We start from the raw sequence: 22241 nt of genomic DNA on the forward strand, positions 1-22241 counted from the left end.
ACAACTTACAGTGCAGGAAATAACAGTGTTATGCTTATAAATCTGGATTCTTTTTTTTGTAAAAGTAGATTATTACATTTCATGAAATAAGCTGGGTTTGTGAGTTTGTTCATATCCATAAAACTACAACTATTTCCCTTCTGTTAACCACTCTTACTGTTGTCTGATTTAACCGATTTTGTTCTTCTATTTTTACCTATGGGAAGAAGTCATATCTAAAGCAAACAAAAGGAATTACTAACTACAGACTGTTATTAAGTTGGGATTATTTTATTTAGTAAAAGTGGATCAATAAGTCTTATAAATTATTCTTTGCTTGTACTACTTGCTCCGGCTGTTCCAGCATGGAAAAGACATTTTCTGAGAATATTTGAGTTCAGCACTGTTTTTCAGATAAACAAGTATGCTCACTTGGCATGTTTTTTTTTTTTTTTTAAATATCTGGAAACAAATGATAGTATTTTTATGCTTTAGAAGAGTCAAAAACTTACATCCAGCACCTTTAATCTTTATCGTTCTCTTTATAGTTATCGTGTGTGGTGTGAACAGCCCTTTTTTGTACTTCACTGTGCTAAAACACACTGAGTGCCTGAAATCTTTTACCTACCAATGCACTGAAAATACACAAGTTATTAATATTTAGTACCATTTTTTTATGTCTAATTTATACCATACTTGGTTAACCACTCTCTCTATTGTCTGATTTGAGCACTTTCTTTTAACCTCATTTTGTCTCTCCACAGTCGGTCACCTATGGGAAGCTCTTTTCAAACAATGAGGGCTGAAGTGGGCCGCCACTGTCTGTGACCAGGGCCTTCGCAGATTAAATGCAAAAGAAGGGCTTTGTTAAGCAGATTACTGGAAACTCCTCATTCTGTCTTGTGGAGACGGGCAATAAGTCGTCTCAATCATGGTCAGTCATGCCATTATCATTCATGGCTAATGTCAGGAATCCTTTCAGCAGGGCTTGCTGCTTGGCTGAAACAACAGGAGAAAAGGCCTCCCTCTTCTGCTGAGGATATCAGGCTGTACTGAGGAAAGAATTAAGCTAAAACTAAACAAATTGATCCTTGGTTGCTGTCAGCGAGGGAGGAAAAATGCTGAGCTAAGCAGCGTGTCACTGGCAGCCAGGTGATGGCAAACGTCCTTGATTGACAAGGGACAGCTTCGCTTAGAGTTCAGGAGCTTGTTTTGTACATGCTGAAAACAGCAATTACTCAAACATCTGGTGTGCAGCAAATATCCTTTTAAAGAGGAAAGTCTACTTTATATTATGCTTTTTAAATATTGTATAGAAGCTATTTGTTCTGAAATTAACAGACCTGGGGCCTGTTTCAGTAAGGTGGTTCAACAAACTGGAGTTTAAACTTGAACTCTGAGTTGACTTACCGAGAGATTAAAAACTCCCGAGTTTTCGGTTTCAGAACAGCTGATCTGAGTTAGGTTAGTCAAGTCTGAGTAGAATAGAGTTGCGGTCACACTGGACTTTTCTCTACATAGACTTTTATTCATACGCACACGAATACATCAGACCGGAAAGATTTGCAGTTCGCTGCGTTGCAAAGTTCAAGTTTGGTGAACTCGCATCATGTGGCAGTGTGAGACCAATCAAAGATCAAAACCTGACCTCTCGGACAGAAATTTAAAATATGGACCAATCACTTTTTTAAATGTCTAATTATTTAGTTTAATCCCGACCCTTTTCGCAGCACTGTACAACACCATTTTGTATGGTCAAATTCTAGTGTGACCGCAGCATAATTCGGAGTTAAGCACGCACAAGGCAACTATAAAAAGGCACTATCAATGGAGCGCAGCTATTACAAGTCACCATGACAATATCTAAAAAAAAAAAGACATCAGCATTTTTTTCCCCAGTTGAACTTATGTTATAACAAATATAACCATATATTTAAAAAAAAAACAACACCACTGCATTGGCTAAACAGAGACAGCCAACGTGGGAAAACCTACGGTTGCTGCTCAAGTTAATGCGCAAGTTTACATATAAAATAATTAAAGTATTTAAATATTTAAGTATAATAACAAATTTTTATATCAGACATAATTGCATTAAATGACATCAAATAGGCTACTGCATAGTTTCTACAACAAATTTGACAAAACAAGAATGCATATAACCTTAACCTAATGTTCAGTGGAAATGTTTAATTTAAGGTTCTCACTTTTCCACACGTTAATCAGTTTAGGATAAAATTTCTAAAATTGAGTTTTTTTTAAAGATGTAAAAGTGCACTTGTGTGTCTGCCTTTTTTATTGATCAAGTGGTAGAGGTTGATATGACATTTAGAATGTAAGCAATACTAAAAAATAGTTTTTAGTTTGAGTAATAATCCCATTACTCTAGTTACAGTACATGTCCCCGTCGAAGGTCAGTAAATTTAATTTTTTTTTTTTTTTTGCAGTAATATCCATGGCAAAACTTAAAACTATGGTATTAAATCTAATTGTAATTTTCCCAAAAAAGGACAAGCCATTCTCGTAACTTTGTTCTTTGTGTGACAGAAATTTAGGCAATGAATGACTAAGGCTTATGCAAAAAATACCTCTTTGTCTTTAAAAAAGGTGAGGAGACCGTCAGAAACTCAGAGTTTAGATAATAAAACCTGCTCCTGACCAGGTTAGGTTCACAGAGTAAGTCATCACAGTAACTGACTCAGAGTAAAAGTTACCTCTCTTTCAGAAACAGACTTGACTTACCCTGCTTTCTCGAGTTTGACAAACCTGCCATTTTAAAACGAAAAACCGAGTTACTCTCATTTCAGGGTTAACATATTTTCACTTAACTTCTTTTCTGAAACGGGGCCCAGAAGAGTATGAAATAGTATATAGTATAAAATGGTATAAATATTATAGAAAAATCACTACACTGCAATTGTTTTTGCAATATAACATTAATCTTTACATACTCTTCCTCAAATTTCAGTTATATGATATTTAATGCCCATTATATTTCTATTTAAAAGAAATAATTTAAAAAATGACCTGATTTGAACTTTTTGACTAAACTATAAAGTTTGTAAGCAGCACATAATAATATAATTAGCTATTTTTTAATCTATACTCTAAACACGCTCAAAATAAAATAAAATAAAATAAAATAAAATAAAATAAAAGTAGCTTCTAAACACAATGCAAAAGCAGTGCTAAATTCCAAATACAGGTAAAATACCAGTAAATAATTAAATAAAGAGATAAATAAATACAACACATTGTGCCCTATAGTTAGAGATTTGTTTTTTTGACAGTTTGTTTTATTCCTTTTAGGCATTTATATTAAATGTGTTATCCAATCCACACTATACTCTTGGAGCTGGTCAGTATTTGGATCTTTGCTCATGTCCTACCTGGGATATGCTTGGCCCAGCCTATGTTGACCACCAGCTCTCGGTCTGCCAGGTCGCAGAGCGTGGTCAGGGCTTTGATGTCGCTGTCGGGCACTGTCGGGTCAGGCATGGCGTAGATCTTCTCCGGCTCCGCCACCAGCAAGTGAGACACAATCTTGTTATCTGCAAGGCAGCCAAAGGGGACTGTATTTGAACACCGAGGGGAGAACAAAGAAACAGATTGGGATTATACCAGCAAGGTCATGTAGTGTTTGCTTCAGCAGCAAAAAAAGCAATCAGATAACATGAAATATTGGCAGAGGTGTGTTCTTTGGACAGAAAAGATGATGTTTGTGGTTTGAAAATGCTATTTTTTGGACAAGAATAAATGCCCGGAGTCATTTATAATTGAAAATAAAGCGTTGGTTTCTTAGGCATTTAGTTAGGGGGGAGGGTTTTATGGTGTCCAGCAGTGGTTTTCAACCAGTTCTGCTTCAAAAACAAGATGGTGATTTTGTAAGCTGTTCTGTTAGCCAGATCAAAGGTTTAATCACTTTTAGATTATATATGAATAATTAAAAATAAATGAACAATACAAAAGGATATATACATATGTTTAATAATTATTTACTATTAAGAATTACAGATAAGCACAGTTTACAAAAGTACTAAAAAGAAAAGAATTTAATCTAAATTTATTTATAGATAAAATACACTTATAAGACATAAAATAAAATGATAAGAAATAAAAAAGTTAAATTAAATAAAAAATTTTATTAAATTAAATTGAATATAAATTAAATAAAATTAAATAATATAATAAAACAAAATAATAAATAAAATTAATTAAAATAAAATAAAATAAAATAAAATAAAACTAAACTAAACTAAACTAAACTAAACTAAACTAAACTAAACTAAAATAAAATAAAATAAAGATTCTCGCAACACACTCACAAGCTATTTTTGTATTGCCTGGTTGAAAACTACTGCTTTCAAAATAAAGATAAAATTCTAATCCATCTGCTTTCTCACATGTGAATTACTCTGAATTGTGCACATCCAGATTAGTGTTCTGGAGTATTTCTGTCAATCTAATGAGAGAAAGGACACACATTTCAGATCGGATTGCGTCGGTGAGGGAGATTGGAAGAGGTAATTAGCGACACCCTTACAGTTAAATGAAATTCATTTGCTGTTTAATCATCTATGTCAATGGAATATGATAGACAGACAGAACCCAAACACAGCACGGCAATCTCTGTGCATTTGCAAGACCCAGATGAATCACTTTGAGCCCAGTGTCATCAGTGTTTGAGGTCTGAGGACAAAACGGATCACTAAATTAAAAAGCATTAACTTCTGAGGTTCTGTGTGTGTGTATTGGAGGAAGGGAAGAAATGGATCAATCAGCGCAGGGATTGGGGGAGCCTGTAAGTGCTATCTCTAGGTAAATCTTATTTAATGTTTCCCTAATTAGAATCAATGCAACCCAATTTCCAAAGCCCATGCCTTTGTTATGTGCAAATAATCAATCAGGTAGGCTGGGACCATGGCTACTCCTCTCTGTTTGTGGAAGAAAAAACATAGAAAGGAGAGAAAGAGAGAAAAGACACTGAGCGCTCAGAGACAGACTGATAAAAGCCCCTGTTAATGGAATAAAATACGAAGCTCCTTTATTAACGTAAAACATTTGTCTGAAGGCCTATGCAAAGTTGGACGTTTTCTGGATTACCATCAGATAACAAGACAGCAGTGGGAATTTATGTTATGTTATGGTAAAAAAAAAAAAAAGGTTAAATCTTAAATTTAGGGAAAAGGGAAATTCCAATTTTGCAGGTTTCAATCTCGGAAATGTGCACACAGAGCAGTTTTCTATGTAAATAATCGTTAAAATAATTTGTTTGTGAATCACTGTTAAAATTGTTATTAAACTATTGAATATTGAATTATTAATACATTTTATTGTAATATTTTTTACAACAAATGTTTAAAATAAATTAAATATTCACATTTTAACGTGCAATACATGCAAATCTGTTTGTTTTGGTTCCTGAAACCCCCATTCACCTATTTATATGAATTTTCACTATATTTTTAGCATTTTTAATTCATTTGAATAATCTTAGCTTCACTTTCAGTTATTTTAGTATACAATTTAGCAATAAAATATGCTAACATTGGTTCCATAAATGCAGCTTCTTCTCTTCAACAATCTATAGTAAACAATCTCAAAACCTAAAAAATCTGACTTTTCTTTTATCTGAAAAATGGACAGCAGGCCACATTAAATGCTTTGTCCTGTTCATTCTTCTACAAGCAGTCTATCTCCTCCTCCTCATATTGTCTCTGAGCTAATATAAAGTCCCTGTCTTGCTAACATACAATAGCACTGAGAAAAAAAACTGAAGTAATGAAATGGGTGCTGGACATAGAGAATAAGCTTTAAAATAAGTTGCTCTGGGTGGCTGGAAATAAGCCTGAACCTGGAAGGAGGGATCAGTAGGATTAGGCAAGAAGGTTATTCAGAGCCCAGTATTCCTAAAATGATTTCTACCACTGTAATAATTAAGATTATTTCCACTGCTATCATGCATAAAAGCATATTGTGTTCCAAGAGAATATGCTAGCATTAAGTAAAAAGGCTTTAGGGACAAATCTGTTAAGCGCTGCCGTGCTGTCTCTTTGCGGAGCAGGCTGACAGTGCGGAAGCTCCACTATTGTGGGTTTGATGTCTTTGCCAGATTGGATTTAATCCGGATTAGGCCTCTCTCTCTCTCTCGCTCCCTCTCCCCTAACACACACACACGTGCACAAACATCTTTGTCGATTGGCTCTGTCATATACTACATGTCTGTCTTTCTTGTTTTGTGTCCAATTTCCGGGCGCACTGGAAATAAGGCAGTTCACTGTGAGGTGACATTGAGACTGTGTACTTTTTTATTCCAGCGGAAAATGCAAATTGAAATTTTGATGGGGACTTATTTCTGAATTTTTGCGATCCACAATGCTAGCAAACATGTAACGAGACAAAATAATAATTAAGGCTATGTAGGCCTGTCACAATCATCTATGAAAAGAGTTGTGGCAGAGCACATGGACATGACCTTAATCATTATTGGTGATGCACTCTATACTGTATCTATACTGTATCGCCCATACATCTAGCTACATTTTAGCTGATCTCTAGCTCTATTAGAGGTGTCAATGTCAGTGTGGTTAAAAAAAAAAACACTATAAAAAACACAATAGTATTTAATATAAATTACTTTATTATATTTTCATGTGGGTGTCTGTCAACTGAAAATAGATCTGCATTGTGATGATATTATATTGTCATCCATTATATAATCCCTGGCATAAAATGACAATAATATTGTTTGGTGTAATATATTTTGGTGCAACATATTGTACGACAAAAAATTGATATCGTGACAGGCCTAAAGCTATGATATTGGCAACCCCCCACCCTTTTTTTTTCTTTTTTCTTTTATGTGTTTACAGTAGGTTTGGTTTACTTACCAAATTTATATGATGTTATTTATTTATTTTGTATTGTTTCTATTAAGTTCAAATCATATATAAAGAATAAATAAATTGGCATTATTTACTCACACTTACTGTATAAAAACTCAAGGTATAATCTTTAAGGTAAAAGTGAAGTTATTTAAAGTGGAAAGTCTGATAGGGAAATGTAATTCAAACTAGTAATAAAACTACACTTGAATATCAATAGCTACGTTTCTGTCCACCTTTTTTATGCGCATATCCAAAAAAACAGTTGATGGAAACGTCAAGATGCGCATCAATTTTGAGGATATAAAAAAACATATACGCATAACTGAGTAGGATAAACTTTTTATTTGAGAGGAAAAGATGCGCATAAACTACGATGGAAACACTTTTACTTAACAAATTCTAGTATGTGCATTAAACAGGGCATGTGATTTTGTTATAAAAGATCATGTGATGATAAAAATTTGTGCAAATACTGTAGATAAACCAGCACACTGAGCTCAATGTAAAACAATGAAATGTTGTTCTGGTCATTCTAAAACTCCTTAACCGTTTCAGTGTTAATATATTATTATTGACTTCCAGAATCAAGAGCGTCAGTTTTCCTTGTCTCATGCCTTCAAACGCTACCGCATTCACTGCATGTCAGGATTGCCTTCTGAGATCCAAGTCATTTATTAAATGAAAAATAGATTTACGCAGCTTCTCCTACTCCAGCAAATACCACCTTTACTATTGATATTTGGCGCCAGTTATTTAGAAAGTGACAATTTTGTTCGCTTTGTCTCGGTAGATGAAAACGCTGCTTTATTCGCACATCTTTCATGCGATAATCCAGTTTTTGCGCATAAAGTTAAAGTTGATGCTAAAATAACAGCTATTTAAAAATGATCACAACTTTATTGGTAAAATAAATCAACAGTTTAAGTAAAAAATGATTGAAGCTTCACTTTAAATTTAAATGTAACTGTAAAATGTAATTATTTATATTTCAGTAGTACTTCAAAGATACTAAAGCAAAAGTCTCAAACTCAATTCTTGGAGGGCTGCAGCTCTGCAAAGTTTTGCTTCAACCCTATCACCTACCACACATCCGATCCAAGCAATCGAGGTGTTCAAAAGTCATGAACACCTTCATTAGTCGGATCAGCTATGTTTGATCAGGTATGGAACAAAACTGTGCAGAGCTGCTGCCCTCCAGGAATTGAGTTTGAACCAATGTACTAAAGTGTGAGTGTGTAATCAGAAATTACTCTAATCTTAAAAAAATAAAAATAAATAAAAATAGCTGGTTAGCATTTCTTATTAAGGGTGAAACTGCAATGTAACTTTTGCAGTGTAAAAAAAGTAAAAATTGACGTTCCCAGACACATTTGTGTGTGAAAGCTCACCTTTAATGGCTTTTCAATGAAATAATATTTGATAATTGTTACTTTTATACCAGTAAATGAGGTGTTTTGTATTGCTGTGTGTGACAATTTGTGTGTATATTTCTTTATTTTTTAACATGCCATATAATCTTTTGTGGAACAAGCAAGAAGTCATGCAGGGATTGTTGATTTTTGGGCGTTCATAAAATTTACACTTCTGCCTTTCGTTTTAATTTGTATTTAAAATAAGATTATTATTTACAATATAAAGGAATACAATGAATATAACTCTTACATGGCTTTTTGGGAGGCAGAGCCAGTTGAGGGTTCAAATAGGGGCTGTTTTCTGCATCTATCCGGCGTTTGTATTTCTGTCTTCCACCGCGAACACGGTCCAGTCGAACACCTAATGACAAAAAAAAAAAAGAGAAGAAAAAAAGACAACGCTTACTTTCCACACATCATTTTTATCACAAGCACAAACTCTTCAATAAAGCAGCCAGATAACCTGCGCTGTCACTTTAAAAGCTCTGTGAGTGGAGCAGGCCGCTGTGAGCCCACCATAAATGGCCCGGCAGCTGTCAGTGGCCATTTCAGGGATGTGGACAGGAGATGACCAGCTGCTGACAGACAGGGGCACAGTCGCTCTCTCCATGTGACGTCCCGACACGCACCTGCCCATCTCCCGCTCATCTTTAGAACACTCAGCTCGCCACAAAATAACAGGTAAACAGCGAACAGCCATTAACACTAGAACTGCCATGGAGTAAAATTCATCCCTGGATGTTTTTCAAATGTAAATAGCACATTTTCAATAGAATATTCAAGTCGCTCAGTCATTGAATTGAACTGAAATTGTGTTATTTGCAACCTCCTATTGTTCAAAAATTTTTTTTAGATAAAAACAGATTAATAACCTAAAAACTATTTTACCTATTAGTCAACAGGTCAGTTTTAATGTTAACACACATCCACAAAAGTGTTTGTGACAACAATTACAGGAGACATTGATACTCAAGCAGTACTGTGAAATGATAAGTTAAAATTAATTGCATCCAATCTAAAAGATTGCATTTACATAACAAATGAGTGTGTACTGTATACATTTATTAGCTCATGTACAAACTGTACTGTATATATTTAAAAACACAATGTACAAAAATGCTAAAACAAATTATGTATATATCTATCTATGCACGATAAATATACATAGTACACAGTGTGTCTTCTGTCGATATTTCCCCCCTGCAAATAAAGTGTGATGAGTGGCTAATTTATTGAGGCGTGACGGTTGTGAAAACATTCTGAATCCATCCATCGCGACCCAAGATTCTGATGAGTGCAGAGCCTTAAAGACCTGTCCCTGCTTTTAATTAATTGACATACAAAAGAGCCTTAATTTAATTATGCAAACCCCTCCAGGGGATGGGCGGTTTCTGTGGAAAGCACTTAAAGGTGGCCCAGGAACCCGTTTCATGTTGCATGCTGGAGAGGAACGGGACAGACATGAAGGCCCAGTGGGCTGGCGTTCCTTTCACAATTAAAAAACTGGAATTCTCGTTTATCTGAATGGCGCTCAATCTGCGCCTCCACTGGGCTTTCAGGGCCCTGACACTCTCTGAATAATTAAACAATGAGATGCACCTTTTTTCATATTGGAGATTGCTGACTGAAATTATAAAGCACTGGTTGGTAGTTTCACCTGCTTTTGTTGTTAGTTAAGTTATTAATTTTAGTGCACTGTAAATAATTCTTGCTGCCTTAAATTTTTTAGTTGAATCAAATGAACTTTTGGTGTCATGGTGGCGCAGTGGGCAGCACAATTGCTTCACAGCAAGAAGGTCGCTGGTTCGAGCCCCGGCTGGGTCAGTTAGCGTTTCTGTGTGGAGTTTGCATGTTCTCCCTGTGTTTGCGTGGGTTTCCTCCGGGTGCTTCAGTTTCCCCCACAGTCCAAAGACATGAGGTACAGGTGAATTGAATAAGCCAAATTGGCTGTAATGTACTTGTGTGAATGACAGTGCATGGGTGTATGCCAGTGATGGGCTGTGGCTAAAAGGGCATGCGCAAAACATATGCTAGATAAGTTGGCAGTTCATTCCGCTGTGTTGACCTCTGAATAATAAAAGGGACTAAGCCAAAAAGAAAATAAATGAATTAATGAATGAAATGAACTTTTCTAGTCATCGCAACTTATCAGTCAAACTGACAAAAAAATTAGGTTAAACTGCATAAAACTTGAAATCTGCTAAACTTATTAAAATGAGTTAAAGCAACAGAAATAATATTTGTTGTCTTGACTTTTTTCATACATTTTTTGCAGTATGGTGATTATAGTGATGATAACAGTGATAATCCCCCTACAAATAAATAGTCAATCCAAATACATTTTAAGGCCATTACTTATCATTTTAATGTTGGTCCCACCAACCCAACATAAGTTTATTCTTACTATATATATATATATATATATATATATATATATATATATATATATATATATATATATATATATATATATATATATATATATATATAAACTTTTTAAAACTCTATCTGATTTACATTTTCCGAGTGATCTATCTAAAAAATAATTTAACTACAATTTAACAACTTGGTTTTTTTTTATCTCTAGAAACTATTTCTTAAATTGATTATAATATTAAATTCACACCAGTATATATAGATTATATCAACTGGATTTGTTGGCTGGATTTAAATATAGTTTCCATAGAACTTTTTTTGAAGATTTCTCATGTCTTATTAACTAGAAGCCCAAACAAGAACATTCAACTTATTAATTGCATTTTTTACAATGATACAATACATATAAATTATTAAGTAAAATAAACTAAAATAGAAGCGTTAACACATATCTCCACTTAATGTTTGCTTTACCCTCTATTTCCTAATAAGGTATTCATCCCTCCTAAATAGTAACTATAGCCATAGGATTTCCTCCTATAGATCAATGCTGCCTTGTATCTGCTCAAGCATATTTTGGGACTGAGTGATAATGAGTGTTAATTAACTTTGACCCTGGCTGGTTGTTGATTATGTGACATTGCACTGCAGGACAAAAGCAGATGCGTGACCCTATTTGCTCATATTTCCACAAAGGAACACACGTCCACGGGCTTCATTTTACATGAGAATGGTAGTCTTAAAAAGATGTCACATTGCTAACATAACCTCCTCCATGCCAGCACCCGAAATATGCAACAACACACGACGCTCACATGTTGACAGCCTCTCATCTTAACAAGACTGACCCCCCATCAGAAACCGGATCCTGCTCCTATACGGGTGCCTGGATGGCAGGTTTTATTGGGCTAATTCACTGCTACAGGCATGCTTGTAATAGCATCACCTGCAGCCTTTTGTGTTTTCTTACATCACGAAAACTGCATCTACAATTTTGGTTAATGTGGGTCAGAATATACTGAGCTTTCATTTGCCCGATTGGATTGCATTTCCTGAATCAAGACAACAAAATGACTCCAAAAGTGTGTATGAAGGAGTTTTTTTAAATTTGTTATCCTAAAAATTTGTTGCGCTCGCAAACCTTGCACAATGCGTATTAATGAATTTGTTGATAAACAACACAACATAGAATTTCACGCAGCGATGCTTGTGTTCTCCTCTCTCTCCAGAAAAGAAAAAAGAAAGAGAGAATATTGTGTCCATTGAACTGAATGGATCCTGAACAGAAACTGGCAGTATGTCAAAGGTATGGACACACACGCCAAAGAGTTGCATGGGAGAGGTGTGCTGTTTGTGCCAGGACAGTAGGCTACAGTGGTTCTCAACCGTCATAATAAAGATATAATCTTTCTTTATAATTAGCATTTCGTTTGTCATAAAGTGCTTTGTGCTGCAAGGTGAAGTGGATTAGCTTGTCATGCCCTATTCTAGATTTTGGCTTTTGCTTCTACGATGAGTGTAAATTGTCAAAACACCTCTCAAAATGCTTTGTACGTGAATGATCAAACCCAATCCTTTTTTTATGCCAGACAGAAGTTCTAGAGGTGGTGTGTAACTGTGATTGACACAATGTGAGGTTGAATTTATTTTTATAATGTGTAAGAATTGCATACGCAGTGTGCAATTAAGGTCTGCTCAAAGGTCTGTTAACTCGAAAGATAGATTGAAATTATTACAATCCAAGATGTAAACTTGGAAGGATTAAAAAACTAAACAATAAAGTCATCTCTCGTTGGTGTAGCTTGCTTTCAAAGTATTTTAAAGTTCAGTTTTATTAATCATCATATTGACAATTGCGCTCCCTTCGTAGTGCACTTTGAAAACATTTATGCCATTTTGAACACAGCCGTGGCTCATGATGAAAGCTATTGGTGACCTATTATTTAAAAGCAGAATGTAGGCTATATTACGTCTCCAAAGCTTGTGAAAACGTTAATGGTTTTAATTTATAGAGGGTTATTTGTTAAGAAATGTTTCTGTACTGTACATGACATAGGCTTGTTGGTTAAAACATTTCTGCAGTGGTCTACATAAGTCAAATTGTAAAAGTAGACTTTAAAGAATAAATAAATAAAATAAATAAACTATATCCTACTTATTAATACTAATACTAATATTAATAATAATAACAATAATAATAATAGTAATTCTTCTTCTTCTTATTATTATTATTTTTATTATTAGGTAGGATTTTTTCATTTCTTAATTAGGAGCATACTGTAAATTAATCCTACAACCATTAACAATATATATGATTTATATGAGATCAGAATACGTGTTAGGTTAGTGATTTTATATGAAATATTCTTAATAATATTTGTAAAGGAAACGTATTTAGGTCCTCTATGTGTCGTTTACATATATTTTACAAAGCTCTAAATTCTGATTGGCTGTCAATGTTTTTGTTGTTGATTAGCACAATTATCATTGATTAAATCACTTAAAAGATGATTACAACAATATTTTTTCTCTGTCCTATTGTCATTACAGTGTGGACTCTGGTATTCTTTTGAATGTACAGTACATACATTTGCAAAGCTGTACGTAGATTTTTACAGTTTTAGTTTTTACTGTGAATGGGACAAAAATGTGTGGTCACAATATAAAAAATACTGTTTCATTTGCAAGCAAAAAAAGTCAATTCCCCATTATTATTTCCCAAAAAAACCCAATCATCCACCAAAAAAAGATATTGATATCTTGAAATTTTTTGTTAAGCCATCTCTTTAACTTTGAATAAAAGTTTTGCATCTCCCAGGATGCATCTTCATATCACTGCAATGCGCTTGAAATAGATGAGGAATTAATGCAGCACAACCCTGAAAGACGCCCTCTACGGCGGGATATTATTAGGAGAGCTTCCCTTGTTGCAGAAGGAGGATCGTTCAAGGATTTACACACTCCAAATCAAACAACATTGGAATAAGTTACCCTTTGTCACTGATCTGCAGCCAGCTTTTGTGGCTTCTCTTATATGGTTAAGATTAAGATGTGGCAACGGGATGCCGACCCAGAGGCCATCATTACCCTCTGCAAATGGCGAGTGTGGCTTCACACCATCAGCATACATCTGTCTGTTGATAGACCTTCTATTGCCACATGACTGTAAAGCAAGCAGGCGCCTGGTGCACATGGTGCGCCGTTGGGTCAGGTTTCACACAGGCGCAGATACAAAGAGCTGCCGATTGTTTGTTTGATGGCGTATCTATGGGCCCGTGCGGAAAGATCTTGATGAATAACATTGCATCGTGGGACGTACACCGCAAAAGCCACTCTGATGTTACAGTCTTAAAACAGACCAAATAGCTCTTCCCATAGAGTTTATGTGAATGCTTTGGGTTTCCTTAAAAAGAAAAACAAGAAAGCCAGAATTCATTTTAAGGGACAGTTCATACTGAAGGAACCGTTCCTGTAATGTTTACTCACCCTCATGTCATTTGAAATTGGTATGACCTTTTTCATTCTATAATTATTTTTTAGGTGTTTTCAACTTTTATTATGATAGGATAGTGAAGGACAGACAGGAAAGCATTAGGAGCAGAGAAAGGGGACAAGTCAGCATAGGACCTTAAGCTGCGAATCGAGTTCAAGAGGCCGAGAGCACCATGGTGCTTTAGTATATGTTGCCGCACTTGACCATAGGCTATCGGCGCAGACACCTTTTTTTCTAATAAAGCAGAGATGCCCAAAGCAGGTTCCCGCGGGCCAAAGTTGGCCCATTGTAACATTTGATTCAGCCCACAATCCCTTCTGAGAGGAGAAGTAAGTATGATGGAGAGGGTTGAGACGAACACCATTAACACAGAGATCATCATTTCCAATTTGACAAAACTTTTTTGTTTGTTTTATTGCTGAGCTAGAAAAAAGCAAACTGAAATTAAATGTTTCAATTAAATGTTGTAAATGAATCAGATTTTTAAAAATGTAAATACTGTCACTCGAAGCATAGAGGACAATGCAGAAGATCACGAAGATTTACCTTCGGCTCACTAGCCTCAATCAAGTTTGGTTTTTGGCCTTTCATAAGAAAAAATCTTGGGCACCCCTGTTCTAAAGAAACAAAAAATGAGACATTTATAATAGTCATTTTTTTTGCATATAATAAAAGCAAAAGGGGGCTTCCAATTTTAAGAAAGTTATTTGCACAAAAAAAGTTCATGTGAAGATGAAAATTTACACAAAGAAAGGTATTTTGGAAGTAAATGGGAACTAGAAAATGTTTGTTAATGAATATTATTCAAAATAGTTAAAATCATATGGGCTTAAACCTTTTTTGGTACAATATCGCTTTATATCATGAGAATATAATTTTTTATTATGTTTGAATGAAAGAAGAATGGCAGAAATACACTACCGGTCAAAAGTCTGGGGTCAGTTTTTATTTTTTATTATATTATAAGAGTTATTCTGTTCATCATAGCAACATTTATTAAATGTAAAAACTCCAGTCTTTATTGCTTTTATTAATATTACTATTAATAAAAATAATACTAATAATAGTAATGATAATAATAACTATTATAACTAATATTAGAGGGATTTCTGTGGGATCATGTGACTCTGAAGACTGGAGTAATGAAGCTGAAAATTTATCTTTAAAATCACTGGAATAAATTATTAAATTAAATGATAATTTACTTTTGAACAGTTATTTTATAGTGCAATAACATTTCACAATTTGTTTTGTGTTTTTGATGAAATAAATGCAGCTTTGGAGAGCAGAAGAAGCTTATTTTAAAGCATTTAAAAATCCCACTGACCCCAAACTTTTGACCGGTAGTGTATGCACATTTATTCAAACCTATTTGACTACATTTTCATTCTCTTTAATCCTACTCTACTTTCAACAGCTGGAAATAAGATATTATCGGTTAATATCAGTTCTATAATGTAACATCTGATTAGTTTATACGAGGACAAGATGAAATGCCATTAAAGATTTTCACAGCAAATGACTCAAATTTCATGCAAGCAGACGGAACAAGAAGTAATGGGGAAAGAGAGAATTCATTTCACACTGTTGTAAATCCCCAGTAGATTACAAGATTTTACTGTTTTAATTAAGATGACAAATAGAGCAGTTGCTCCATGGTGGAATCCCCTTTTCTCTTGTTTTAAATTATCCGACTATCCTCTCCGCACCTCCCCCCACGTTTTTATTAGGACCCACAGATGACCGTAAACTTCTTACAAGGCTTGTTTTGAATTTCATAGGTGGCGTGGAATCCTGCAAGGCGTCTGCAGAAATTTACGGGGAAGTGCGAGAGAAACAATCAACCTGGCAGCAACGTGCGCCACTTTAAAAAAGACTAATTAATCAGACGGGGCCAGAGAATTCAGAGGTCTCCAGCTTACATCATTATATAACACCTATTCTTGTTTAGCAGTCAACAGCATGCGTGCAGACACACTAAAGAGGCGAGGAGACTGTTGTTTTGGCCAAGGCTGGTGGGGCACTGGAGACTAAATATGCCAGCCAAATTTCTTGCAGCTGACATGCATAAACACTACACCGCGTCCACTCAACAAAGGCTTAAGTGTTCACAGGAATGGCGAACGTGCGCTGATAGTTCAGTTTCTTTTTACAGGTGCCATGCATCACAAGAGTATAGCTTTCTCTCTGGTGGGTATATATAGGGAGGCGCACTTAACCAGAATAGATTCTCTATCAACACCATGTCTAGTAGAATAAACTGACACACTGTCCAAACCAAATATGAAGTAGAGAGAATGTTGATCTGAATTTTATTTTAAATACTGCATTGTTTTCATTTTAACCCTGTAGTTTTGAACCAATATAAGAAATTGATGATAATATTGTTACACTGTAAAACCCAAAAAGTTAAGGTAACTCAAACGATTTGAGGAAACCGATTGCAACAAACAATTTAAGTTCAAAAACTAATCCTAATGAGTATACTGTGAGCTTAATCAATTTGAGTAAACGAAGCAATTTGAGCAAAGTAAAACCCAATAAATGAAGAGAACTCAAACCAACTGAGTACTGTAAAACCCAATAAGTTTATCTCCAACCATTTGAGGAAGCCGATTGCAACAAACCATTTGAGTTATAAACTAATCTATATGAGTAACGTGAATTTACCCCATTTAAGCTGAAGTAATGTGGTATTTAACTCGTTTCCTTCAACACTGAGTTTAAAACTCTTTTCATAGTGTATTAGTATACATTTACAGTAGCAAGAGTCCTTAGGGTGCAATAATAAAACCTGTAAATATTTCTGACTTGCTGTGAAGCTATTTTACATGATTTGATTTCTCCTTGTTATTGTTATTTCATTATATTTATTTTATTTATATATATTTTTGAAAGACTAGTTCAAGTTTAAAACATTTCAGTTGACCAAACATGAATATCGATTCATCCTTAAGTGGTTACAAACTTATGTTTTATGAGTTTTTGAGTTTCTTTATGTTAAACACAAAATAAGATATTTTGAAGAAAGCTGTAAACTATGGTGAACAAATACTATGGAAGTCAATGGTTACAGGTTTTCAGCTTTCTTCAAAATATCTTTCATGTTCAACATAAAATTGTGAAACATGTGAAGGGTGAGTAAATGATGACACATATATTTTTTTACTATTTTATTTTAAACTAATAATTTAACAAATTGTTTTAGCTTCATAGTGAAATGAGTAAGACCACATATCTATTGACATACAAAATACACTGTAAAAAGTAATTAATTTCTTAAATCGAGTAAACCATTTTCCTTAAAAGCAACAAGTTGACTTTACAAAAATAATGTAAGTAAACCCATTTTAACTTGGAACTGTTAAGTTGACATAATTTTTATACTAATTGTACTTACTTTTTTAAAGTCAACTAACCCCTTTTTAAAGTTTCAGACTATTTTAGCACGTCTGTTTTCAAATAATTACTGTAATTATCACAATATGGTTCATTAAGTCATTAAGTAACAATGGGAATCTAAAAGTGTGTTGATATTAGAGATGTTTTGAATTTTTACCACCGAAAATTTATCAGCCAAAAATGTGTCTATTTAATGGACCCTCTAATTTTTGTGGCTTCAGTTCTTATTGGGGAACTCTTTTATCTCTGTAAGCGTTAACAACTTATATTGAAATATATATCGTTATCGTTCAATATGGAAAATAATGATCAAGACTGCATGTTTGCGAAATCGCACAGCCTTAATATTCATATAAAATAATAATAAATAAGTTATATATCTACATTTGCACATTTCAACAGCATAATGTGATGTACTGTATATTACACATACTGTATTTAGCTATATAAAAGACTACCTAAAGATAGCTTCTAAAGTTGACAGTTTCTGCATCTCAAAACCGTGTCAAGTACATCTACAAGATTCAATCTGTCATTCTTACAACTGAATTTTAACCACATACTAAGCTCCAGCTCCTTGTAACGGTACCATCAACTGGTAACTCCATACTATTTACTTGCCAAAGACAATTTGTAGTCACATTTGGCTCTCAATGTGTGTTAAATTTGGCCCCTAGTGCTCCTCATCTCTAAGAAAGCACATTTAACAGTCATTAGGCGCTGACAGAAATGAACACAGGGTAAAAGCAGCAGAGCTTACTGAGCTGCCAAACTCCATTAAAATATTCACCTTAACTCTTTCTCTCTCATAAAGTAGATATACTAGCGGCAAAGCTTCATTCACATATTCTTGCTGGTTCACTTTAGCTAAATTCAAGGGGGACCAAATTGTTTTCGCCAAAGTGAGCTTTCCAATTCCATCGTAGCCCACATCCTCCAGTCTATTCCATTAATGCTGCTAGCTTTTATGTGGAAATAACTGTGACCTATGGCAAAGGGCAAAACAAGCGTGTCCCAAGTGCTGAGTCCAGCCCAGCACGCGAGACACCCCATTCGGAGAAAAAGAGCGAATCCCAATTGCAATTGGCCGAGTTTACACACAACATGCAAATTGGCATCGGACAAATGAACACGGGGTGAGCAACAGGACCACTGGTTGCCAGATCCCCTGAGATCTACAAGAATAAATTATTAAATCTTCAGCGGGACGATGGGAGAGAGAGAGAGAAAGCGCAGGAAGAGGAGAGAGGGGGCAGACACACACTGTCATCTGAATCTTCCTCTTAATCCAATGAGAATTTATTTTCTCTGCCGCTGTAAATGTTGGTTGCTAAAGCTGCGGGACAAGTGCACTCTGTGGTGCCATTCATGCATAAAATGTGGATTTCTATTTGATTTTCTGATGTTTAAGCCTGTTAAATTCCCCCCCGCTCCCTTGGCACCCCCCTTGAGTTTCTCCGTAACGTAATTACATTGAGGAGCAAATATTGACAGCATTTGTCTTGAGCTTTGAAATGTTCAAATTCCCAAACAGAAAAAACCAAAGAACAAACAAACTCCAGATAACAGTCCAATCCTGCATGCCGATTGGCCAGATGCTGAAATTAAACATTGATGGAAATGCATTGAATTCTGGGATATCAGAAGTGATGTTTTGAATGTTTGACGGTGAAAGATTTCCGCTCTTGCTCGGCTTAGCCCTTGACAAGGATTTGCATCCTTTGAAAATGTGCTGACCACCGGCAAGTAAACAGACGTGACCATCTTGACAAACAAGTCAGGTTTGGTGTGAGGGAGAGCGCGTGTCATTGTGTGTTCAAAAGAAGGGTGTTAGCAGTTTGTTTCGATTAGATAGAAGGCACAAATCACATTCTAGAAGCAAAGGAAAAAGACACCAAGCCTCCGCAAAAACAATCACAGCAAATCAAACCACCATAAACTATACGAAATTAAGAAAGACATGAAAAGAATCGCAGGTCAGAGAATTTACAAAAAAAAGAGTAGCATGTGAATGACTAGAGCATTTAAGCTACGTTTCTGCATCATTCTTCGCTGATGTGATAGCTAAATCATTCATATATAGATATGTTAAATTTGTATTCATATTTTGTCATTAATAATGTGTAAACATTCCAAAAAATGTAATTGGGGGAGGGGGGCCTTAACTGTTTTTATTTTGTAAAAACTAATGAGCTAGCTTAATTCCCTCATTTTGGCCCAACACAAATCAATTCTGTAGAATCTAACATTTTTATAATGCTTACTGTAAATACACAATTTATTAGTAAATTAAACTTAACAATAATGTAATTAAATTTAAGTGAATGTATTGTAATAGGGCCTGTTGCCAAGGGGGTTTCGGGTGGTTTGAAAGACCTACCCCTCACTGACAAAGGTCCAGAATTTGTCCCTTGCATGATCTCATTTGTTGTATTTTGACTGCTATGCTATAATGAATTGTGAAAATAACACATCAAAAAGGGTTTTAAGACCTAGCGGAATCCTGTGTTGGCTGTCGGTACAGAATTTGCAATACCAAATGGCGTAAATTCCAGTTTTGAAGTTACGTTGTTCCTAATTAGGCGTCCCAAATTTTGACTGAGGAAAGTTGAATGTGCTGGCCAGTTTGTTATTTGCCTAAAAATGTGTCACAATCACCAGCGGTCCAGCCTGATCCAGCTGTGCACTGGTAAACACACAGTATTGCATAGAACTACAAATCCGCCATTAAATGGACTACAAGATCCAGTCATGCACCATTCACACACCTGGCCTAGATCCCCATGATTGCAGACAGACACAGCTGAACCTTCTCATAAACTGATTACTAGGACTATTTATACAGCACACACACACACACTTCAGTGCTGAGTCTTGTTGGTTTATCTGTTAACATTATGACATGTATTCCTTGCCTCATCCTACTGTGTACCGATCTTAGTTTGTTTATTTGTTTACATTGCCTGCTGCCTGCCTGTATTAAACATTTGCCTGCTATTTAATTATGACTCTGGATTCCCTGTGTACAACTGTTTGCCACTGATTGTGATCACTGCCTGTCTGACCATTCTCTGTTTATTAAACCTGCATTTAAATCCGCAATTCCCTTGTCAGCATCTGCCTTGTGACAAAATGATAATAGGCTAAACTTTTTTTTTTTTAATTATTATTTATTTAAAGTTAAAGACTTAAACAGATTGCTATTTTTTCTAATGATATATGATGTAAAACAATTTAATTTTAAAATTAAGTATTATTTTTTTGTATGTATTATTTTTTTCATTTCTTTATTGTGAACCTTTAGAAAATAGTTTTAATACATCAAAAAGTATGGTTATAATGACCATACGACAAGCTAATCTAGCAATAGAAAGTACTTAAAATGCAGTATTTAAACCTCTTAATTAATTAGAAAATGAAGCCAATAACTGCAAAATGTCCACTAGCTACGGGCCTGTGTAAAATAATCTATATATACTATTATTTATATGGGGTTTAAATCTTAATAATCCAACAAGATTTACAACATAACTCAATGACACAAGGTAATAGTAAATGTAATTCGGTATCTTGCTTTACGCACTGCTTCTTATCAGAAAGAGCAAATCCTAGGAAAATTTTCCCCACATCCTGCACCCCTTTTACTCGCAGTATATTTGGGCCAACATTTGATCCTATAGTACCTGGAAGAGACCCTCCTCCATCACCGCCCACCCCTCTCCACACACCTCTCACTTAATAAAGAGCTATCCGAACAAGCTCATTTATTTTCCAGAAAATTAACTCACTTTCAGTCCTGATTAATGATTTTAATCTAAATGAATCAAATTAAAAATTGAAAATTATATTTCCAAAGCCCACAAAACGGGGGGTGAGAAAAAAAAAAAGACAAGGAGAAAAGACCATTCCTACTTAACAAATGAGCCTTCAAATATTAAAAGAGGAGCAGGAGTGGGTGATCCTAATGAAATGTGTCCGGTGCTTGGCTGCCTCTCCCTACACACCAGCCGATTCGAAGGAGAAAAAAAGGAGATGCAAAGAGAAAATAAAGAGATAGGAGAGGTGGGAGACCCGCTCATTGTCCAGAGAAAATCCAGAGAGAATTACTAAGCTATCTACTTACTTTAATTATTGTGTCATGCCCTGTTCATTCCCAACACCACTTTAAACTAGGCCAACTGCAGGTGCTATGGTCACGTGACAGCTAGCGAGTGGGCATTGACTGATGCCGACAAATTCAGTGTGATATTTCAGCTGTTTTTTTTCCCCTAGACTTCGTTGCTAACCTGCCAAATGCTTGGCTGACTTAATAGACAAAGTGATGAACGGCGATCATTTTGGGGCGTAGGAATATTGCTGACTGCCGATATTGGAATCACTTCTGATTGGATAACCATTGGATTTCCTACTTCCTTTCCTACATGCCGTATGTTGTGGGATTGGCGTCTAGGTCAAATTGACATGTTTGTGCTTGTTTTGTGAGGGGAAAAAAACACACAAGCGGAGCAATGGAGAAGCGTCTGTGAGTGGAGCGGCGTCACTTGTGTAAAGCGGTTATTGGTTATCCAGTCATGGCTGTTCAGAGCCTAGCACAATTTTATGATGACCCATCTTTCATCCAGGATCCCCAGTATAAAGGACACTGAAGTTTTAGGGGGGTGGCGAGCGCTGATGGAATGTCATCCAAATGAT

At 35.3% G+C, this 22241-nt stretch overlaps 1 protein-coding gene across 33 annotated transcripts in view; it reads right to left on the bottom strand.

The window, feature by feature from the left end:
- Window positions 1-22241, bottom strand: part of esrrga (estrogen-related receptor gamma a) — a 255344-nt gene that overhangs the window by 37815 nt on the left and 195288 nt on the right. For 17 of the 33 annotated variants that reach the window (XM_073927129.1, XM_073927116.1, XM_073927134.1 and 14 more), the window contains 2 exon segments: window positions 8529-8639; window positions 3369-3530 (listed from right to left, as the gene is read on the bottom strand). In XM_073927129.1, the coding sequence (XP_073783230.1) occupies window positions 3369-3530; window positions 8529-8639 (273 nt within the window). 33 annotated transcript variants of the gene reach the window in all.

Source organism: Danio rerio, chromosome 17 (assembly GCF_049306965.1).
Source record: "Danio rerio strain Tuebingen ecotype United States chromosome 17, GRCz12tu, whole genome shotgun sequence".
NCBI classification, from domain to species: Eukaryota; Metazoa; Chordata; class Actinopteri; order Cypriniformes; family Danionidae; genus Danio; species Danio rerio.